Source organism: Osmia bicornis, chromosome 5, assembly GCF_907164935.1.
Source record: "Osmia bicornis bicornis chromosome 5, iOsmBic2.1, whole genome shotgun sequence".
In the NCBI taxonomy this organism is placed as follows: Eukaryota; Metazoa; Arthropoda; class Insecta; order Hymenoptera; family Megachilidae; genus Osmia; species Osmia bicornis.
In genome coordinates this window covers 10,155,721-10,177,927 of record NC_060220.1, presented here as the reverse complement: position 1 = coordinate 10,177,927, position 22,207 = coordinate 10,155,721, and the positions used below count along the sequence as shown (strand labels likewise).

At 37.3% G+C, this 22,207-nt stretch overlaps 6 protein-coding genes across 6 annotated transcripts; 4 read left to right on the top strand and 2 right to left on the bottom strand.

Annotated features, from left to right (window-relative positions):
* Window positions 1-289: 289 nt before the first annotated feature.
* LOC123987836 lies at window positions 290-6,075 on the top strand. The gene is made up of 4 exons (XM_046285987.1): window positions 290-587; window positions 669-766; window positions 4,311-4,621; window positions 6,033-6,075. Exons 1-4 carry the CDS (start codon window positions 290-292, stop codon window positions 6,073-6,075), a joined length of 750 nt encoding a protein of 249 aa, XP_046141943.1.
* A 1,597-nt stretch (window positions 6,076-7,672) lies between these two features.
* Window positions 7,673-8,127, top strand: LOC114882505 (histone H3). Its single transcript, XM_029199391.2, has one exon. The coding sequence runs from the start codon at window positions 7,692-7,694 to the stop codon at window positions 8,100-8,102; it is 411 nt and encodes a 136-aa protein (XP_029055224.2). The 5' UTR covers window positions 7,673-7,691; the 3' UTR covers window positions 8,103-8,127.
* A 2,986-nt stretch (window positions 8,128-11,113) lies between these two features.
* LOC114882247 (histone H4) lies at window positions 11,114-11,679 on the bottom strand. Its single transcript, XM_029199133.2, has one exon. It carries the CDS (start codon window positions 11,644-11,646, stop codon window positions 11,335-11,337), a length of 312 nt encoding a protein of 103 aa, XP_029054966.1. The 5' UTR covers window positions 11,647-11,679; the 3' UTR covers window positions 11,114-11,334.
* A 2,459-nt stretch (window positions 11,680-14,138) lies between these two features.
* LOC114881452 (histone H2A-like) lies at window positions 14,139-14,587 on the bottom strand. Its single transcript, XM_029198254.1, has one exon. The coding sequence runs from the start codon at window positions 14,548-14,550 to the stop codon at window positions 14,176-14,178; it is 375 nt and encodes a 124-aa protein (XP_029054087.1). The 5' UTR covers window positions 14,551-14,587; the 3' UTR covers window positions 14,139-14,175.
* A 184-nt stretch (window positions 14,588-14,771) lies between these two features.
* LOC114881451 (histone H2B) lies at window positions 14,772-15,216 on the top strand. Its single transcript, XM_029198253.1, has one exon. It carries the CDS (start codon window positions 14,810-14,812, stop codon window positions 15,179-15,181), a length of 372 nt encoding a protein of 123 aa, XP_029054086.1. The 5' UTR covers window positions 14,772-14,809; the 3' UTR covers window positions 15,182-15,216.
* A 3,406-nt stretch (window positions 15,217-18,622) lies between these two features.
* LOC114881453 (late histone H1-like) lies at window positions 18,623-21,670 on the top strand. The gene has a single exon (XM_046285611.1). The coding sequence runs from the start codon at window positions 18,674-18,676 to the stop codon at window positions 19,367-19,369; it is 696 nt and encodes a 231-aa protein (XP_046141567.1). The 5' UTR covers window positions 18,623-18,673; the 3' UTR covers window positions 19,370-21,670.
* Window positions 21,671-22,207: the final 537 nt, after the last annotated feature.

Sequence of the window (22,207 nt, the reverse complement as noted above, 5' to 3'; positions counted from 1 at the left end):
ATGCTTTCGGCGCACGAACGTTCGTTCGGGTGAAATTTCTTCGCTCTCTCGAGCATCGCATTCGTGCGTACAAAATCGTGCTCTGGCTGTTCGCGCAAACCTTTCTACCTGGGGTGTCGTAAACCAGTCGAGGTAAGAATGTCGTCAGGAACGGACGTACTACCAGAAACCTGTCCACACTGAGCGCTTGTTCGCACGAACATCCTTTGACTGACCGACAGCGGTCGGAAAGCGTTCGTTCGTGCTCGGGGCCTTCGCGAACACACTAACGGGTCGTACTCACTTTGAAATGGACGAGCAACACGAGAGTAGCCAGTTGTCGATACAAGCTCTCTTGAGGAAAGTCGACATGGAGTGGACAAACGAAATGGCACTTCGTCTCATTGATGAATATGAGAAGTACCCAATACTGTGGAATTTGAAAGACGAATTTCATTATTCGCGAAATAAGAAAATTGACGCGTGGGAAGCTATTGCTAAAGTTTTTGGAATGCAAAGCAGTCAAGCGAAACAAAAAATGAATAGTTTGCTAGCGTCTTTTCGCCGGGAAAAAGCAAAGGGTGCAAGGAGTATTGGAAAGGGAAAAGGTATTTATTTATTTCTATGTTCAATCAGGTGTAAATATTGTATATAATTATAATTAATACAAAGTAATTCTTTATTGACAGCTCGTAAGGATGTGTACATATCAAAGTGGTTCGCTTTCAAGCGAATGCTTTATTTATTAGACAAAGACGAACCGCGAGCAACGTTAGACACAAAGAAGGTACGTAAAAAATAGTACAATTTATAAAATTTATGCATATTCGTCTTGCTATTCTAAACGCCCATTAGTAATAAAGTACTCTTTAAACACGTCGCGAATTTCTTAAGCACTTACAAGTAAACCTACGGAAGTGTCAGACTCCGATTTTTCTGAAATTTGGATATGTTATAATACATGAAAAACTAGGGGACACATATTTTTTTTATCGGCGGTAAAACACATTTAGGGGGTGAAACGACCCCTCGAAAATGGGGGGTAAAATGGAAAAATTGCGATATCTTTGAGACCAGTGAAGCGATTTTGATGATTTTTGATATGAAAGTATCTTTCGATAGAAGACGAAAATCGGCCTAGGTATGTTGGAAGGGGAGTGAAAATTAGGGGATGAACTACCCCTAAACTGACCAATTTCTTGCTGTAAAAAATCAGTTTTGATCTGATCGAAGTAAAATCTGTTGAAACTTCAAGAGGAAAGCTAATTATGGAACACGTATTTTTTTTTTTATATATAAATATTTGGGGGTAAACAACTCCTAAATTGCCGCGTTCGTTTGGCATTGCGCATGGAACACCTTGTGAAACTATATTTTTTAACTGTTCGATCTTTTTAATATATTGGTTTTTTATATTGCTGAATTCGAATCTGAAATCAGATTTTCAAAATTCAATATGGCGGATCCAATATAGTGGACGAAAACTCGAAAAATTACTTGAATAAACAGTAACTCGACATGGGACTTTCAAAATACAATGAGATCAACTTTTGTCATTTATTGTTAGTTATGTGAAGTGAATTAAACATGTTACAAATATTAATTGTTTATAACAGTTCAAAAATATAGTTTCATGCGCAATGCCAAACGAGCGCGGCAATTTAGTTGTTTACCTCCAAAATATTTATATAAAAAAAAAAATATGTGTTTCATAATTAGCTTTCCTCTTGAAGTTTTAACAGATTTTATTTCGATCAGATCAAAACTGATTTTGTGCAGCAAGAAATTGGTCAGTTTAGGGGTAGTTCACCCCCTAATTTTCATTCCTCTTCCAACATACCTAGGCCGATTTTCGTCTTCTATCGAAAGATATTTTCCGCCGATAAAAAAATACGTGTCCCTTAGTTTTTCATGTATTATCACGTATCCAAATTTCAGAAAAATCGGAGTCTGACACTTCCGTAGGTTTACTTGTTAGTGGTGATCTCCGAGGAATGTTTGTTATTGAAATTAGTGAATTTGGATTTGTTTCTAGTCTCCAATCACCTTCGACGAATACTCTATTTTGTTCTGAGTCAAAAGTCGTCCCTGCAGGAGAGTGTAATGAACGCGTGTTATTATTTCTCCTTAAAAAATTATGCAGATACGCCACCATCAGTACAATTAATTGCGCCTTTTTCGGCTCCAATAACATTGGTTTTCTCAATACTCGAAATACTGCCGAAGAAATTCCAAACACATTTTCAACTACTCGTCGAACTCTACTGAGTCGATAGTTAAAAATCTTTTCGGCTGATTTCTTATTATAAGCACCAGAGAAAGATTTCATTAAATTTTCGCTTAGAGCAATTGCCCTGTCACTAATTGTAAGAAATACGTATGGTATTTCTTTGGTCCTATTTGGCAAGACCGATTTTTCCCAGATAGCACAGAAACATTTCATGTATGTCCATCGAACGTCCATGCTGGACGTTTCGGACGTACGGAGAATGTCCCGTTAACATCCATATGTCCCCTATAAGTCCTGGTTATGTCCTTTAAAGATCCTAGGAAGGTGCCTGTTAAAAAGTGGAACGTCCAGGGGACGTCCTGTGCGTACATTCTCAGGATGTTTTCTGAACGTCCTAAAGTAACATTCTCTGTACGTTGTGTGAACGTTTACAAAACGTTGCAGAACGCTATACTAACGTCTTGAAAAGCGTACACGGAACGTATTCGGAACGTCCGAAAGTAACATTCTCTGTACGTTGTGTGAACGTTTACAAAACGTTGCAGAACGCTATACTAACGTCTTGAAAGCCATATAAGGAATGTTTTCCGATCATTTAAAATTACAAAACGTTTTCTGTACTTTTTTTTATAATCTTTATTTTTATTACATATCTATTATTTATTTTATTATTTCTACTACAAATCTTTTACAATGATCTTGTTGCGTTCCGCAGCTCTCCTTAGCCAAAACTGTATGGACACCTTCGTTTCTTTCTTATCTTTGCACACTTTTGATGTTTGTGCTGCGTCTAAACTACAGAAATTCAGTTGAATAATATATTCAATTCGAAGCAAATAAATATAAAAAATAACATATGATGGATACCGACTACATGTTTTTCATATATTTATACATAGAATTGTACGCACAACCATTTCATAAAGAAAAATAAAAAATCGGTATGCATCGTATACGAATAACATATGTGTTGTCGTCTCAAAAAAGGCATAATTACCTATTATTAAGAAAAATTAAGGAATTAAGTTAATTAAGAAAAAAGTGACACTTACCTGAGATGGCAGAAAAACTCGTCAACACACTATAAACACCAGTAAGAAATACTAATATTCACTCGTAATATGACGATCGTCAACGCTTGAAATTCACACTCAAAGTGTACGGAGACTCGCTATACGTCTTGTCGCAACAACGTTTCACGAAAAAGTGTCGATGGTGGTTCGTCATATTCCCAAGTTGGAAATTCCGCCAATCGTTTGTCAGCGCCCGGGATCTGTTTTCTGTTTAGGCCTTGTCATAAAACAGCAGGCCCCAAACTTCGGTCGTTCTCGCCGCGCGGGTGACGTACGGGTCATTCTACCCTATTTTGGACATACGTCTCATCTATGTCCGTAGGACTTTCAAGACGGACGTTCCTAGGACATACGAAATGTTGGCCGCACGGACGTCCGTAGGACTTTCAAGACGGACGTTCCTAGGACATACGAAACGTTCGCCCTACGGACGTCCGTAGGACTTTCAAGACGAACGTTCCTAGGACATACGAAATGTTGGCCCCACGGACGTCCGTAGGACTTTCAAGACGGACGTTCCTAGGACATACGAAATATACGTTTTGTGGACATCCCAAGGATGTTCAAAATGGACGTTGGACGTTCGGACATAATCTGGACATGAAACGGACGTCCCTGGGATGTACGGTGCTATCTGGGTTCTGGTAACCCCAAAGTATTTGTACGTATTTTTTTCGATAATTCGCAATTTTTAAAACATCCGCCGTCTGAAATTCAACATTGACATCCTACATCGACATATATGAAATTATAATCGGCATCAACTATGGCAAATAAGATAATACTGGATTGTGATTTATAATTGTAAAAATCGCTCCCACTGTTGGCAGGTGCCTGCAATACCACATGCTTTCCATCCATTGATCCTATGCAATGTGGGAAATTCCATAAGTCTTCAAATTTTTGCGAAATTGCCAGCCAATCGTTTGGCAATGATGGCATCTGGAAAAATAAAAATAAAAATAAAAATATACATTTGTTCCAACCACATAAATGTTTAAAAGTAATGTAACAAATTAAATTTGTAGGAAAGCTGCAATAAGGAAATTAATGCAGAACAGCCCATACCCCACAAAAACCCGATCGAAAATACGGATACGAATGAAATTGCTACTCCAGTGCCTCCGAAACGTCGTAAGCGAGCTTACGAAAAAAGGGACGAGGAGAGATTGGAGGAGGCATTCAAGATTTTAAAACAATCAGTATCAAAGGAGCAACCGGACGAGTGCGAGACTTATACAAAACATATTGCCAATAAGCTCCGAAGCTATAGCATTCGCACACGTGCTCAAGTGGAGTACGCTATTAACAAAATTTTATTCGAGGCGGATATGGGGATGTATGATGTAGCTGCATCAACTCAGCATTATCATACTCCCTACGTTCAGCATTTCCAAAATCATGAAACGTCAAGGAATTTCCATAGGAAACCGGCTTCACCTATTTCAACTGCGATCATTAATATTTTAAATACCGAAAAAGATTTGTAATTTATTATTTATCATTAAAGATGTGTTATTTAGTAAGCAACTCTATGTATACATTAAATAAATTAATAAATAAGTATTTTTAAATACGTACATTTACCTTTATATGTTCTTTTAAAATTTCAACAAGCGCTTGACATACTTCCGGAACAATTTCTGATATTAATTGTTTGGATACTTTAAATAGATACTGAAGACTCGTATATGAATCTCCCGTTGTTAAAAAACGTAGCGTTATAGCTAAGCGTTCTTTCACCGTCACAGCTTTTCTGAATCTGGTGTCGTTTTTTTTGAATTTTGGGGTCGATTGCGTTTATTAAAAATTCAAAATCTTCCGATGACATCCGCACAAAATTTGTAAAATGTCCACCAGCTTCTATCTGTAAATCTTTAACTAGTTTTTTACCACTAGAGGTTGCTCTATTTTTATATATCTGACTAATCCATCATCGTTTATCTTGATTTTTTCTTCTTTTTCTTTTAATTATTGTGTTCATAACAATATACGCTGCACTAGCGATCGTGACATCTGTTCCTGTCGACATTCTGACTTCGACTGGTTTACGGTAGAAAGAACCTTTCTACATAGAACCCAGATAGAAAGGTTTACGGTACCCCAGGTAGAAAGGTTTGCGCGAACAGCCGAAGTACGACTTTGTACGCACGAATGCGATGCTCGAGAGAACGAAGAAATTTCACCCGAACGAACGTTCGTTCGCCGAGAGCATTCGTTCGGACAAAATGCTCAAGTTGGTACGGGAAAAGATTTATGCTTTAGCAGATACTCAGGTTCTTTTTTCACGCAATAATTCTGTAGAATCTACAGAATAAAGTGATATAAATTGTTACTACATTACAAACATGTAGATATGTTTAAATAATTATGGAAGTGGAAGAGACGCCTGCTGGATCGCAGGAACGTCTGCTGATATTTTTTGTTATATTTCAAAAACTAACAATCTAGGAGAAAATCTAATCATATCACACGATAGAGAAACATTTTTACTAACAATTAGTAGACCAGCATATTGTACATCGTTCGAATAATTTAAATAAATAGCCTGTGGTACTCTTTCTATCATTTTTATCACTTCCTTCCCAATCAGAATCAACATAACCGCATAGAAGATCATTATAATCACCTTTGATATAGGTCAATTTTATGTGCATGGATCCTTTAAGATATCTAAATACCCGCTTTAAACATTGCCAAAGTTTTTTATTATTCTTAGTTAGATATCTACTCAATATGTATATTTACAGCTGTACTCAGATCAGGTCTGGTGCACAGCATCGCGTACATTAGACATCCGAAAAGATTTCGGCAAGGAGCCTCATATTCCTCATCGGAATTCAATGCCATGTTATCTAATTTATTTTCGAGGGGGGGTCTAACTGCCTTACAATCTGACATATTGAACTTTTTTAAGATTGTTTTAATACATGCGCTTTGATCCATACATATTTCATTCCTTTTTCTTTCAATTTTACTGCCTAAGAAAAGTCTTTTATATCTTTTAAATCATTCATGCATTTACTTTTGATATAGTTTTTGAAACTATGCATTACTTCAATATCAGCAGTAGCTATTACTAAATCGTCTACATAAAGCGCGACATATATGTTTCGAAATACATCTCCATTATCTAACATGTAGATGCATCTGTCAACAGAAGAATTTTTAAAATCTTTTTCTTTGAGCGATTGTTCAAAAACCTCAAACCAGCACCTTACTGCTTGTTTGAGTCCATATAACGCTTAATTTAATCTACATACTTTATTATTGCTACATTTAATTCCTTCAGGAACTCTCATGTAAATTTCTTCTTTCAACATACCATTTAGAAAGACTGTCTTTACATCCATATGATGTACTAATAAATCAAACTGATTAGCAAATGTCAGAATAAATCTAAAACTTGAAATTCTTGCAATAGGTGCAAACATTTCATTATACTCTATTAAATATTGTTGACTGAAATCTTGTGCAACAAGACGAGCTTCAAGCACCTACATCAACAATATTTTTATTATCACGCTTTGGTACTATATTCCATGTATTGTTAATCAAAAAAGAATCGATTTCATTTTTAATAGCCTGTTACCATTTAATTTTATCATCCCTATTTTTAATCTCATGATATGATTTAGGAATTTCGCAAACTATGGATTAAGCAGACAAAAGATAATCATCTGGCATTTCACTTTCATCGTAAGAAAGAGATGGACGATGTTTAATCCTCTCACTCCTCCTTAATTCGGGAGACATTTGCCTTTTTCCATTATTATTATTGTTATAATTACTATTACTATTATTATTATAAGATTCATTGTGTGTATTTGTTCCTATCGCAGATTTATTAAGTTCAGGACTTAATTCAGCATTTTTATTAATTTCGATCACTTTTGATGCAGTTGTATCTAATTTATTACTATTAGATTTTTGAGAGGTTACTGATCTAGTTACATCAGTTTCAGATCGTACCATTACAAGTCTTGAAATGAAAAAATGAAAAATGTGATCTTTCTTCAAAGTTGAACTGCTATATACAGTGTGATTCTCTCGCTACGCAAGACAAAAGCCGTGCCGCACAATCAAATCCTGCTATTTTTGCGGGTAAAGAGACCCAGGGGTCATATCGCCGGACCCAAAACTGCTCTATGTGTGTTTATGGCTGAGACGAAGCAAGGAACGGAACAGCAGGGGTTCCATTGTGCGGCACGGCTTTTGTGTAGCGAGAGAATCACCCTGTAGCAGTACCAGCTATCCTTCCTCCTCCAATCGCTACTATGCTCTCCCCATCACACGAACAATAACCAATCAGAGTGGAGAGGGAATTCCGCTCAATAAGCATATATAGAAAACGAAATTTTCGTCGCGTCACTTTAGTTTCGGAGTTTGAACGAAGCATACTTAGCGACATGGCTCGTACTAAGCAAACCGCTCGTAAATCTACCGGTGGAAAGGCTCCACGGAAACAGCTGGCTACCAAAGCTGCTCGTAAAAGTGCGCCTGCAACTGGAGGAGTAAAGAAACCTCATCGCTACAGGCCTGGAACTGTAGCTCTCAGAGAAATTCGAAGATACCAAAAGAGTACGGAACTCTTAATCCGTAAATTACCTTTTCAACGTCTCGTCCGTGAAATAGCACAAGACTTCAAAACGGATCTTCGTTTCCAAAGTTCTGCTGTGATGGCTTTACAAGAAGCCAGCGAAGCTTACCTTGTTGGACTTTTCGAGGACACCAACTTGTGCGCTATCCATGCCAAACGAGTTACAATTATGCCAAAGGACATTCAACTTGCTCGACGTATTCGTGGAGAAAGAGCTTAGGTTTAAAGTTCCGACTTTTATAACAATCGGCCCTTTTCAGGGCCCAATTCTTTTTCAAATGAAGAACACTTTCGTGATCAATTTATTAGATTTTCAGATACACACTATCTATGCCAATATCATTATAAAATGTAACTTTAATCTTTCAAAAATCGTATCAGATTAAGGGAAATATTTTCAATATAAAATATAAGAACTCCAAGTGTATACTGCTACGCTTGGCATTTATTTCGAAGAAAACTACAAGTTTTAAGTGAAAAGTATTAACCAAATATTTCAACAGAAAATGATAAAAAGTAATTAACTTCTAATTTTATAAAATGGTCGTTGTTTCAAGAAGGTCGAGATTTTTTAACACAAAATGCACAAGTCAGTACGAGGATTAAGGTAAACCCTAAGTATTGACAAACTGAAAGGCTGCTTCGAAATTCGGGGTGTGGGATTTGGTACATAGAACGCCTGGAACGAATGTGCGCAGATGCCACCATAGAATGCCTCCTAAGTAGCTAAAGGTTCCCGTTTTTTCGTACCCGTACAGCTGTTAGGAACTGCGTTATGATTAAATGAATCCTTTATTTGTATTTTTATAATTAATCCTTTAGTGTACGCTCTTGGAGGAGACACCTTTCAATATGATTTTCATGGGAGAACTAACTCTGCAGCCAAATGAGAACCGACCGCTAAAAGCCTCTCTTGTGTTTATACGAGGCCCTATCGCATCTTTATATAAACATTCAGCCGAATTCTACGAGGCAATATGCGTAACAGAAATTCAGCACTTCTCTCCATCAGAATAAAACCATTTAAGAACGATTAATTTTTGTACTGGTTTTCTCAGAAGAAAACCTAACAACACACCGATAGCCATTGTAAAGTGTCGTGTTGTTCGAAAAGAATTCACAGAGCTTCAGCTGTCTGCAAGAGGTTCTTTCTATTCTATCAATAAGCAGCATTTCGAGAGAACTTATCCCGTATTGCAGGCCTGGTCAACGCTTTCCTTCCCCTTCCAACGCTGCTCCTTCAAGTAAGATGGGACGGTTCCGACTATCGTCTCTCCGAGCAGACAGTACCGCCGCTAGGAAATATGCTTGGGGCGCTTAGCGTTAAAAATATTAGGAAAAGCATATTTCCTAGCAGCGGTACTGTCTTCTCGGAGAGACGGTAGTCGGAACTATGGATGTTCAATTCCGATTCGATTATTTAGAAAATCGATTTTTTCGGTAAAAAAATCGATCTTTTGAATCGATTCTTTGGTATTCTATTTTCCCCATAATCGATTCTTTCATGTGAGAATCGAAGATTGATTTTTTGCCCTCTAGGGCAGGCCTGTCCAAGTAGGGGAATCCACTCCTGGAACACATGTTTTGGGTCCCCTTCCAACGCTGCTCCTTCAAGTAAGATGGAACGGTTCCGACTACCGTCTCTCCGTCTTTCCTAGCGGCGGTATTGTCTCCTCGGTCCCATCTTACTTGAAGGAGCAGCGTTGGAAGCGGACCCAAAACATGTGTTCCAGGAGTAAATTTCCCTACTTGGACAGGCCTGCTCTAGGGAATTAATTCTCACTTTTTATATCGATTTTTAGAAGAATCGATTTTTCTGATCCATAAAAACACATTCACTCCTAAAAAAATATAAGAATAGCGATTAAAATACAAACAATGTGGAGCGCCTGTTTTTGATGTAAGAGCACGAAATATAAAAAATAAAAGATCGATTCTTTACAATAATCGATGCCGCACAGAAGAATCGTATGGAATAGTCTGTTTACAAAAATGAAAATAAAAAAGGAAACATAAAAAGTCAATTTTTTTCAAACCGATTCTTGCAGAATCGATTCTTTGGTTTCGATTTTTTAAAGGAATCGATTCTCTCATTCCGATTCAGAAGCGATTCGAGAATCGATTCTTTCCGGTGAATTGAACATCCCTAGTCGGAACCGTCCCATCTTACTTGAAGGAGCAGCGTTGGAAGGGGAACCGGTACATGTGTTTCAGGAGTGGTTTTCCCCTACTTGACCAGGCCTGCCGTATTACATACAGTATTAAAAAGTAAAAAAATTATCTTGAATTCGTACAATGTTACACAGTAATGCAGTAGTTCCCACACCGTGCGCCGCGAAGTAATATTTGGGTACGTCGTGAAATAATTAAAATTATATCAAAAATGAGTAAAATATGAAATACTATTCTCAATATAAATCATTAAAATAAAAACAATATAAAATGTTGCATAATTTTTGTGTACTGCTTGGTTTAATCTGAATGATAGTTTGCTTATAAAAAAATATTACATATTATATATTTCAGTGGTTCCCAAACCGTTATATTTTAGCTACTAAAATATATGCATATATGTATATATGTATATAATAGGTGCGCCGAAGTTTCTTCATTTGTTGTAAAGAGCGCCCTGAGTAAAAAAACCACTGCACTAATGCATAACCATAAATCGTTATTTTATATTTTTCTTCAGTGTACTCACATACCAATTGCAATTTCATCATTGTCTAGGTGCACGATAGTGCACCAGCCAAGTTCTCGCACTACATACCTCCTTTTACACGAAACAACTTAGCCGTTTTTAAGGGGCTTATAGCTCGGCACTGGAGGCAGATGAAGAGATGTAATTTCGTATACTTGTTAAATGCTATGTTACCTAACACCTTTTATGGCCATTGATTTAAAAAGTAACGGCCAAGTTTGAATAATTTATCCCTCCATGTAACTCTTCAAAAATTAAATAGCGTTCTTTTAACCTAATTTTCACAAAAGCTTTTTTCAGTATTGCAAGAGGTATTTCTAAATTAACGAACTTGGCCGTATTTATCGTTAGTTTGATCTCACAACTTTTTACAGCCGTAAGAACTTGGCTCCTGTTTACAGGATGTTTTTGTTGAGATACATTTTGCAGCAGACGTTTAATACTACCGTTCATTTTTTCAGGTAAAGAAAATAAAACTGTCATATTATGAACTTCAATTTATTATTTATTTCAAATCTATATATTTCGTTAGTAACATTATGTATCAATTTAAATTTTCAATGCAGAATATTTTTCTTTTTTATACGGAGTCACTTAATACATAAAAAGAAATATACCATAGTAGTGATACAAGGTATGAAAATGCCAAAATTGACTGTTGAAAAATAACAAACGCAGTGTTCATACGTAAGAAAAATTTGGTGGCCCTGAAAAGGGCCGTTTTTGTCGAACAGAAGTGTAGAATAACAATTTAACCGCCAAAACCGTAAAGGGTTCTTCCTTGGCGTTTCAAGGCATAGACGACGTCCATAGCCGTAACAGTTTTCCTCTTAGCGTGCTCAGTGTAAGTCACAGCGTCTCGGATAACGTTTTCCAAGAATACCTTCAAAACGCCTCGCGTTTCTTCATAGATCAAGCCAGAAATACGTTTGACTCCACCACGACGGGCCAGACGACGAATGGCCGGCTTCGTGATACCCTGAATGTTATCACGAAGAACTTTCCTATGACGCTTTGCTCCTCCTTTTCCCAATCCTTTTCCTCCCTTTCCACGACCAGTCATGTTGTACTTTTCTCGCAAACGATTGTAACTCAACGATCAAATGTTTGGAACTACGTTTCGAAACAAGAACATGGCTCTTTTATAGAGCGGAAACTCCACTTTCCCCTCCACTTTACTTCTACCCAATCAGAAGTTCGCTGCGCAAATCCCACAAGCTACGGGCGCTGTGGTAATCATGATCGATATTACCAGAAGCATTACAGAGTATTGCAATTTAAATAGAACATTGGTTATAACTTATAATATACGAACTGTTTGACAGGTGTTCATTAGAACTTTTTTCTTCTATTTCATGAATACTTTGTTTCTATAAAAAAAATATTTAGGACCTTCTACATACCATAGGCCTAAGATACGTTTAGACCAGTTAAGTTTATTCGGTCTAAGAAACTGAAATTGTTTGAAATGTGCAGTACCTTACACAGAATGAGAAACACTAATTCCGAGTTTGCATCGTACCGTCATGAATGAGTCTCCAAATTCTTATGTTCTCGAAACTCTTGTGTAAATGATTTTACGATTGTCCTGTATTTCCTAAAGCGGTAACTGACAAGAAAAGATAGACACGTAGCTGGCCTGAATGTTTGGGGTCCTTGCCTTGCCTGTGCTAGCAATGTGGCCTAGGTAGGGAAGAAGCAAAGCACACAAATTACTTCTTTCATTTCTTTTTTTTTCTATCAATCCGGAGATTTTTCTAGTACATAAAAGCAAAGCTTGAGAATGTATCTTAAAAGCCAGAATCTCCTGACGAAAAAGAGATCACAACTTCGCTCCCCGTCTTTTTAGTATGTATCAGGGGGGGGGGGGGGCTTGTATGCGTGCCTGACGCCGTCTTTCTCGTCCTCCATCCGAGACTCATTCTCCCCACCTTTCGCGATGTGCAAGTGAGAAGTGAGAAGTCATCCACAACGGGAATATCTCTCTTTCTGTATTAGTTTCAACGACTGAACTCTAAACTACAGAATAGATAGTAGACAACTGTAAAATTCGACATTTTAAATAATTTTTTTTCTCTAACCTATATATCGAACTCGCTTAGTTTTTGAGATATTCGCGAAAAACTATGAGTACTTATATATTGATCGTTCGTAATCGTGTGAGTTTCATTGAATCTGTCGCGGCGTGTGAATCACGCCGGCAGCCGTTTGGCTGTAGCCCCCTGTTCATATGTCCCTCGCCTATTGGCTGCAAGCGTGAATATGTGTTAGAGACACACGCCTAGACAGATTCAATGAGACTCAATGTATTGTCCGCGCATCAGTAGAAAGCACAACTCCCTCGGAAGGCTCGAGGACGGAAACAAAATACGATAGTATGAGACACAGTGATATTCGATATCCCTGTCTTACTTTGTCGCAATTAGTTAGGGGAGTTCCTTTTCTACAAATTCACTGAAAAGCAGGTAGTATCGCCGTTGGTTAACGTTGCGAGAGAATCACCCTTATCTGGAATGCGAACACGTCTTATTGACGCGGAATACGGTGTAGTAGCATTCACTGTATTAAATTCCAGTCGTATGCATGATTTGAAGGTATGTAGTACACGTCTATACCTGCGGCTACTACACCAACGGGACAACAGAATTTTATAGAGGGAGAGAGTTACCTGCAAGTATTTCCCTTGGCAGGATTTTGACGTCCTTTCTTACCCTACTTATCATTGCAGGTAGTATGGAGCTCAGACATTCCAATTCGACCGTACAGCACGCTGACTATAGGCCCTATAGTATATGGGTTCCTTTCTTACTTAAAATAAAACATCTGTATCAACCACCTGGGTCAGATGTTTGGAATACAGGCCCGCTACGGCAAGAATTTGTGCATGGTATACAGGATTGCCTCGAAATAAGCAACCCGCTCGGGACCGAGCAGTTGCTTATTACGAAGCAGGTATGCTATTCGGCTTGACTTTGTTCTCGAAACGGGACGATCGAGAACACGAGAAACAAGTGAGATCCGAAGTAGCGGCAAATCATAAAGTGATCGGCCGAGCAGCGATGTTATTTTTTGAACAAGGATAAAATATAGCATGCCCTCTCATTCTCGCACTATTTCGCTTATTTCGAGGCAAATATACCAGAATGAGAAAGCATTATTTATATATATATACCATCCTTTTACTAACCTATGTCAGTGCTCAGTCGAGCGTGACAATTTATTACCCAAAACATTGGCTTCTCGCTTTCACCGATCTCTAACTTGGCGGGCCACCTCAAACAAAGAAGAAAGAATAGCGAGTTGTTTATTTCGAGGCAATACTGTAGCTCTTTAAAATGGTGTTTTAGTACTTGTATTTTCCCAATTTTCAGCTACCCACGAAACATTCGATTGTTTTATTGATAAAAGTGAAGTGATCTGAAATAATATTGAGCTACTTTAAAAAAGTGCAATAAAATTCACTTTTTCAATATTATTTTTTAAAATTTATTTCACAAGTTGACTAAAATCAATGAACAGATCGAGATTCTTTCGTATTAAAATATTTTGTGGCCCTGAAAAGGGCCATTTGTATGATTAATTCTTTGTAGAATTACGTTTTCTTGTCGGTTTTCTTTGGCAACAGTACTGCTTGAATGTTCGGTAATACACCACCTTGAGCGATAGTGACACCCGACAGTAATTTATTTAATTCTTCGTCATTACGGATGGCCAATTGAAGATGTCGAGGAATAATCCTGGTCTTTTTATTGTCACGAGCAGCATTGCCAGCTAACTCTAATACTTCAGCTGCTAGATATTCCATTACGGCTGCAAGGTATACTGGTGCTCCTGCACCAACACGTTCGGCGTAATTTCCTTTCCTCAGAAGTCTATGAATACGACCAACAGGAAATTGGAGTCCTGCCCGAGTGGAACGGGATTTCGCCTTTCCCTTAGCTTTCCCACCTTTGCCACGGCCAGACATTTTTTTAGCAACTTTAAAAACAAAAAACGAAACGAACCTCAATAGATTCAAAAGCAAAGTACGGTTTTGGAGGTAGAGCTCCGTTTATATAGCTATCCGTTACGGTTCGAGTCGACCAATGAGACGGCAGCTCGCACGTGATTGGTGCGCCCTCGGCTGTCCTTTCACACCATATATACAGCGCCTTCACTTGGTTCCGACATTCAGAAGTGGATTTTCACTGTCGTAGCGTGTTTGAGTGTATAAAATCATTGTGAAAATGCCTCCTAAAGCAAGTGGAAAAGCTGTGAAGAAAGCTGGAAAAGCTCAAAAGAATATCAGCAAGACTGATAAGAAAAAGAAGAGGAGGAGGAAGGAAAGCTATGCAATCTATATCTACAAAGTGCTGAAGCAAGTCCATCCTGACACTGGAATTTCCAGCAAAGCGATGAGCATCATGAACAGTTTCGTGAATGATGTATTTGAGCGAATTGCTGCTGAAGCTTCACGCCTAGCGCATTATAATAAGCGATCGACCATCACATCCCGGGAGATCCAAACTGCTGTCAGACTTTTGTTGCCTGGTGAATTAGCGAAGCACGCTGTTTCTGAAGGCACCAAAGCGGTTACTAAATACACCAGTTCGAAGTAAACGCCGCTACATGTTTCTCCAATCGGTCCTTTTAAGGGCCAACAATTTTTATTACGTAAACCACCCTCCTTTCTGACATTTTCTTAATTTTTACTCCGTGATATATGATATTAATGAAAATTCTCACAGCTGTTTTCGCATAATTATGTCGAACATTATAATTACCAAAAGTAACCATACTAATTGTAGCATTTGCTAAACTATTTGATCATGTTATTTTAATTTAAAATCTACACTTTCAATGCTTCTCCGCGATTACTGTTTGACTTGCGCACTGTATATAGTGTAGCATCCAATGGAACGATCAATGATGTAGTTTGTTTTTCTTAATTTATAAGATTTATAAAATTTGTCATCTTATCCTGAACGGTGTAACACATCAATATAGTGGATCAACAGTTTTACCATTAATAATACTGAAGAAAATATTATCTGTGACATAACCTAAACCCAGATAGCACAGAAGCATCGGTGAAACATTCTACAGATATCTGCTCCAGATGTTGAGGATATTTTACAGACATTTGATAATCCCTGCGAATGCCTGAAATACGTCCTGTAAACATTCTACATTACAAAACAGGACGACCAACCTAGCTAAACATAAGGTTGTTAGATTCCGATGTTTAATAAATATTTTATTAAACTTACTATACTAATTCTTACATTAGACACTTAAAGTAATTTTCTACTGCTAGCGATTCTTTCTTACGTGACTACACATATCTATTTCTGACTCTGATTCGTATTTTGATTCTGAAGGAAAAGTGTTCTTGTACTGTTTTTAAAAAGTTGAAAGTCTGATTTTGAAAGTGGTGGGAATGAGGATTAGAACCAATAGGAATTTTTGGATATTAATGAGGTTCGAAGGGTCACGCGTATGATTCAGGGATGGTGAATAAGGAATTCAAGGGTCGTATGCGTAATTGTATTTATATAGAAGATAGTGCAGCTGGAGACAGAATTTAGAGTTTCCTGATCTTAACTGAAACGCGAAGAGTAAAAATATTTGCTTAATCTATGACGGTATCCAACATATACTTGCACCTCAGGGTATTTTAACCGTTACTGTTGACTAAACATGTCAACTATGACTAAAACACGTCGTTAAAGCTTCTAATTCTCAATAATGAATAATTGTCAGTGTTACTCTACGACAGACAAAGAACAACCGACAACAAATGCTTTCAAGAAAACTTGCAACAAAACAAAACAGTGCGACTTTCGACATGATACTGTTGAGTTCGTCAGTTTTAAACGCGTTTTTCTCAAAACTATATTTTTAAAGTCTATGAGCAAAATATCTCAAAATCTAGACATTATTAGACATTAATATCTCGTGCTTAATCGAAGGATTTATGTTCTGAATGCGTAGTTCTATATATATATAAATATATATTTTCGAAGTCGGTTAAAAAACTAGAATAAATTGCCACAAAATAATAAACACTATGAATTCCTTTTTAACTTTGCTTTATTTTTTGGCACGGAAGGACGTCTTTACGCTTTGATAATCGAACTCGAAGTGAGGAAAAACTCGTGAGGACATGGCAGAAAATCCGTTATTCACTTAAGAACAAAAGAAACCTGGATTGCGTACGGTTTATTACCCACGTCCTTAGTGTATAAAAAGTTACAGGTCTTTGGGCCCGATGGCATCTGGTCTATTATATTATTTTGAGTAAAACCAGTATTTTTCATATAAGATAAAGTCGCGGATCGACATGAAATTTGGAGGGTTGGTTGGGAGCAGGTAGACCACCCCAAATATAAAGCGAAGACGGTTGGGTTAATTACGTCTGTATAAGACAAATTCTATGTATTGTACCGAAAGTTTTTAATTAATATCTCGGAAACTAATAGGAAGCCGAAGATATCACTTTATATTTGGGGTCCCCTCCCCCTCAAAATTTCATCTTGATAGGCGACCGGGGACATTTGGAACTTTACCAAAATGAATAGGTTGTGAATGAGTACCTGCGTCACATAAACAAATGAGCGTCGTATGACTAGTAGCTGTAGCTGTATTACATAAATAAATAAAGTGTAAGCAATGTGCACACGTCATGCGTCACTGATGATTGATAATTCCGCGTTTTTCGGATAGAAAGACTCGCCTCTAGAGGCCGAAGCATAGAATTATCAAGCAGGAATTATATTCATTGTAGCATGTAAATGAATAGAATTGGAACTTTTTATTTATTTTGCTCGAACTTTTGGTGTTTATTTCTACAAAACAAATCTCCATGTATTTCTCTAAACTAAAAGAAAATACTTCGCCTCAAACCATTAAAATTCTAACAGAGGTGCTTCCTTGTTGCTTGTCAAAGTGAACTAATTGTAAGAACTATAACACGATTAACACTGCATTCGATTTATAATTATTCGTACTACGATACATTCATTTGGTTTCATTACTACAGTACTGGAACACCAAAACAATATTGTCAAATCATCATAACTCTCTGAAATCACCGATTTTATTTTTCACTAGAAATATTTGGTCTATTAATTTCTTACGTTGTTCAGTTCTATTTCTTACAATATTATGGTACATTATTTTCTTTTAACGTTGAAGCATTTGATAACCATGTAATGGTAGGTGTAGTTCATTGTGCTCACACGAACTTTCGTAATATTATACTTCACACTTAAATGTTGTATTTTGTCAGTGACAAGTAGACTTTTTAACAATATCAACATTTATGTTAAATAAAATTCAAATTGCATTACGTTCAGTAGTGTACAAACACTTTTATAAACCTGCAATATTATTTCAAAGCACCAAGGTATAGTGATCCAGAACTTCTCGACCAGTATTCAAATTTATGTGATAGAAAGTTATTAAATAAATCAATTTTTAGATTCCCGTTTACATTGTCGTCCATAATTGAGTGTTTTTAATCAAATTAATGGTATTGTACAAATAACTTTAATGTCAATCATTTGTGTTATGTCTTCTTGATGATTGTATTTCTTTCCACGTAAAACTTATGGAATTTGTGATATTATTAAAACTCCCTTAACGATTGGTACACACAAATTGATAGTTTTAACATTACAACGTTTATTTTAGCATGAAAAATCGTTTTGGGTTAAATATTCTTCTATTTTTTGCTTAATTTCCAAGATCAGTGTAGAGTTAAGTAACAACAACCATAGGACTTTATCACTTCAGGCAAATATAACAGCTAAAAATGGATGTAAAATCGTCATTCAACGACACTGTTGCAAACTACTAACAGTAATTAAAACCCTGTATATATAATATGTGCTTTGAATCGAGCAAATAACTATATAAATCGCAAATCTTTCTATGCGGGTCTGGAATTCTGAGCAACGTAGTATGGGAAATAGACAAGAGGTCTCTCTTCGCGGTCCGCGCCTCTTCTACTAGTAGTTCAATTTCTGAGTTGACCGCGCACTCTGTGAACAGATCGTGAAAGTTGTTACTAAATCGTGTTTACACAGTTATTGTATAAGTTGTATAAGATGGAGATGAAAAACCACTCTGGAAACACCGGGGCAGTCGAAAATGCCGCAAAAAATCCGTCGCCTCCAAAAAAGTCTGCAAAATCGAAAACAAAATCCCAACGTTCTAAATCGTCGCATCCACCAACTGCAGATATGGTGAATGCTGCTATCAAAGCGTTACAAGATCGCAAGGGATCGTCAGTTCAAGCTATCAAGAAATACATAGCAACGACATATAAAGTTGATGGTGGAAAAATGGCGCCATTTATTAAGAGATACTTAAAAACTGCCGTAACTGCCGGTGCGGTGGTGCAAACCAAGGGAAAAGGTGCCTCTGGCTCGTTCAAGCTATCCACACCTTCGAAGGGTTCCGAATCAAACAGCAAAGCCAAACGCTCCGTGAAAAAGACCGCATCTGCTGCAGTTGAAAAGAAACCTGCGCAAAAGAAGCTAACGAGTTCTAAAAAAGCGGCTGTTCCGAAGGAAACAGCTGCTGTAACTAAACAAACCACAGAAACCAAGAAACCTTCTCCGAAGAAAGCTAAAACTGCTGCTGTTAAGAAAGCAGAATCTCTGAAACAGAAGACAGCAGCACCACCGAAGAATTTGTCAAAAGTAAAGAAAGCTACAAAGGCGCCAGCAGCAAAGACGAAAACTCCAAAACCAAAAACAGCAAAGTCTCCCAAATTTACAAGAGCAGCAGCGAAAAAGTAATTCGTTGAAAAATACCTACCAATTGGCCCTTTTCAGGGCCACAAATACTATTTTGCAAAAGAACAATCTTGGTTAATGAATGAATATCTTCACTGTTATTTTTAATATTTGTACCAATAGTACATTCACTGTTTGAAGCAGAAGTGTGTTTCACACTGAAGGGCTGGGGGAATGTGAGGAGCACGATAATGGAGAAAGAAGCGGCGAAGGAGTTGACTTCGGAATTTCTTCGATGTACTTTCCCACTTCCAAACGCAGTGGAATGTTATGGATGTAGTGGTGGGCTATAGATATTTCTAAATGAGACCTTTTACAGTTTCTCATTTTATTAGCTACGTGTTCCCCAAATACTGCATACTCATCTCTGGCAGAAGTTACTTCAGACAGAGGCTGCATGCATTTTACCGCTTGTTGTACTGTTGTATCCTCACTTTTCCGTAGACGCTTTAGATTTGTAGGGGGTTTGAATGGGGTTAGAGGAATCTCTTTCTGCGATCCATCATCAGTAGTAAAAGTTTCATGGTAAGATAATTCTTCGTCAGGGTTAGTGCCACTCTGAGAAGCAATGAAAGCTGTTATTAATCTTATTGCTCCCTTATATAAAAATACCTTATTACAGCACGAAAAACAAATCTAATACCGTAGTTACTAATAGTTTCCTTGTTTGGTTTGTATACAGGGTGTTACTTGTAACGTTATTCACGATTTTTCACCCACTGACGGCCATCTGACAAAAACAAATTTACAACAAGAGTTGCAGGGTATGAAGTGCACAGTAGATATCAGTAAAAAAAATTTCGAAAACAGTTTGTTTTCATGACGAAGTCGAGGTCACCTTGGGTTTAACAAATAGGACCATATATTTTTTTTGTTTACCATATTTAGAGAACATTGAGACGAATTCAAAACACATTACATGATTTTTTACTAATATTTACAGAAGTGTAAATGTGAAATATTTAGCTTTTCGTCGTATTTGACTTTGACAGTGTAAACATTATTTGACCCCGAAGAGATTACTGAATGTAAACACGCGACTTGAACATAAGATGTTCGAAATGCATTCCGCCTTCTGCGACGCAATATTCTGCTCTTTTATAGAAGTTTGAATGCGTTGCTGCAGATAGACTTGCTGGATCTACATCTCTGCATGCTGAGATAATTCTTTCTTGCATTTCTTTAATATTATTAATTGGTGATTGATATACAACGGACTGCAAATATCCCCATAAAAAAAATCAAGTGGAAATAAGTACGGGGAACGAGCTGGCCATCGTTATTTCGTCATTGCAGTTTCTTCGTTAGTCTTCTCTTGTTTCCACACAAGATCGTACTTCCAAATATGACGAAAAGCTAAATATTTCACATTTCCGCTTCTGTAAATGAAGTAATATGTTAGTAAAAATATCATGTAATATGTGATTTGAATTCGTCTCAATGTCCTTTAAATATGGTAAACAAAAAAAATATATGGTCCTATTTGTTAAACCCAAGGTGACCTCGACTTCGCCGTGAAAACAAACAGTTTTCGAAATTTTTGTTACTGATATCTATTGTGCACTTCATACCCTGCAACTCTTGTTCTAAACTTTTTTTTGTCAGATGGTTGAAAGCAGGTGAAAAGTCGTGAGTAATGTTACAGGTAACACCCTGTATGTTGTAGAAACCGAATTCAGAAACTAGATGGAGAGCTATAAGCGAACAGTTTAACAGGATAACGAACTTTTCTCGATGTCTGGGCTCGATTGATGGAACGCATCTACAAATAGTGGCACCAGAGCACAGTGGCAGCTTGTATTTTAACTACAAAGAGACATTGGCTGTAGTTTCGAATTGCCCCGGTGGCCGATCGACATTGGCTTTGGAGGGGCGAGAGGGGGAGGGAGAAAACCCCAAATGTAAAACGGTATCCACATCAGCCCAGTAGTTTCGGAGATATTAATTAAAAACTTTCGGCATAATACGTAGAATTTTGCCTATACAGACGCGACTAACACAACCATCCCCGGTGTAGAAACCGTAGTCGTCAAGTGTCAAGTAACCGATGTCACAGTAGGGGGTCTCGACCTGAGTATCTACAGGGTGTCATATATGTATAAAGCGCATTATTTTGTAAACTGTGGCTCGCGTTTACATTAATCGAATACGAATTACATGAATGCGAATATGATTTTTGTTTTTGATAGAAATATCACGCTGTCGAAATATTCGGAAACAACTTTTTTACTAATACAGTAAAAGCTGGATATATGCAACAAACATTGGGACCCAGACGTTGCATATATCCAGCCAAGGTGTCGATTCTGGGCATTTAATGTTTCAAATATCCAGCCGAGGTGTCGATTCTGGGCATTTAATCTATATCTATATCTATATCTATATCTATATCTATATCTATATTCTATATATATACACATATACATATATAAAGACAAATGTCCTGACTCATCAACACCCAGCCCAAACCCCTGAACCTAGAAACATGAAATTCGGGTAGTGTATTCCTTTCATGACGTAAGCACCCACTAAGAAGGTATTTTTAGAAATTCGACCCTTAAGTGTGGAAAAAGGGTTAAAATCTATTTACACGGATTTCTTCAATATCTCTTAGGCCCGATGAGATATCGACTTGGTTTCTGCTTACGAAGGTCACCCATACAATTGATTAAAAATATAATTCAGGATTTTGTTCTAATCAACCTCTGAAGGCGCAAATCTAGATTCCGGGGTGAAGGTAATTATTTGGATTAGAGACGGCACCACCGATTTCGATAATTTTTAAATATGTTGTAGAAATCAATATTTTGAACAACTTTTTCCTATACATATAACAGCCGC

Bases quoted from the DNA above. Each gene is read 5' to 3' on its own strand.
- LOC123987836 (XM_046285987.1), top strand. From the start codon at position 290: ATGGACGAGCAACACGAGAGTAGCCAGTTGTCGATACAAGCTCTCTTG. The intron at 767-4,310 runs GTACGTAAAAAA...TTAAATTTGTAG, and splicing joins CAACGTTAGACACAAAGAAG to GAAAGCTGCAATAAGGAAAT. The intron at 4,622-6,032 runs GTATGATGTAGC...GTATATTTACAG, and splicing joins TTCGAGGCGGATATGGGGAT to CTGTACTCAGATCAGGTCTG.
- LOC114882505 (XM_029199391.2), top strand. From the start codon at position 7,692: ATGGCTCGTACTAAGCAAACCGCTCGTAAATCTACCGGTGGAAAGGCT.
- LOC114882247 (XM_029199133.2), bottom strand. From the start codon at position 11,646: ATGACTGGTCGTGGAAAGGGAGGAAAAGGATTGGGAAAAGGAGGAGCA.
- LOC114881452 (XM_029198254.1), bottom strand. From the start codon at position 14,550: ATGTCTGGCCGTGGCAAAGGTGGGAAAGCTAAGGGAAAGGCGAAATCC.
- LOC114881451 (XM_029198253.1), top strand. From the start codon at position 14,810: ATGCCTCCTAAAGCAAGTGGAAAAGCTGTGAAGAAAGCTGGAAAAGCT.
- LOC114881453 (XM_046285611.1), top strand. From the start codon at position 18,674: ATGGAGATGAAAAACCACTCTGGAAACACCGGGGCAGTCGAAAATGCC.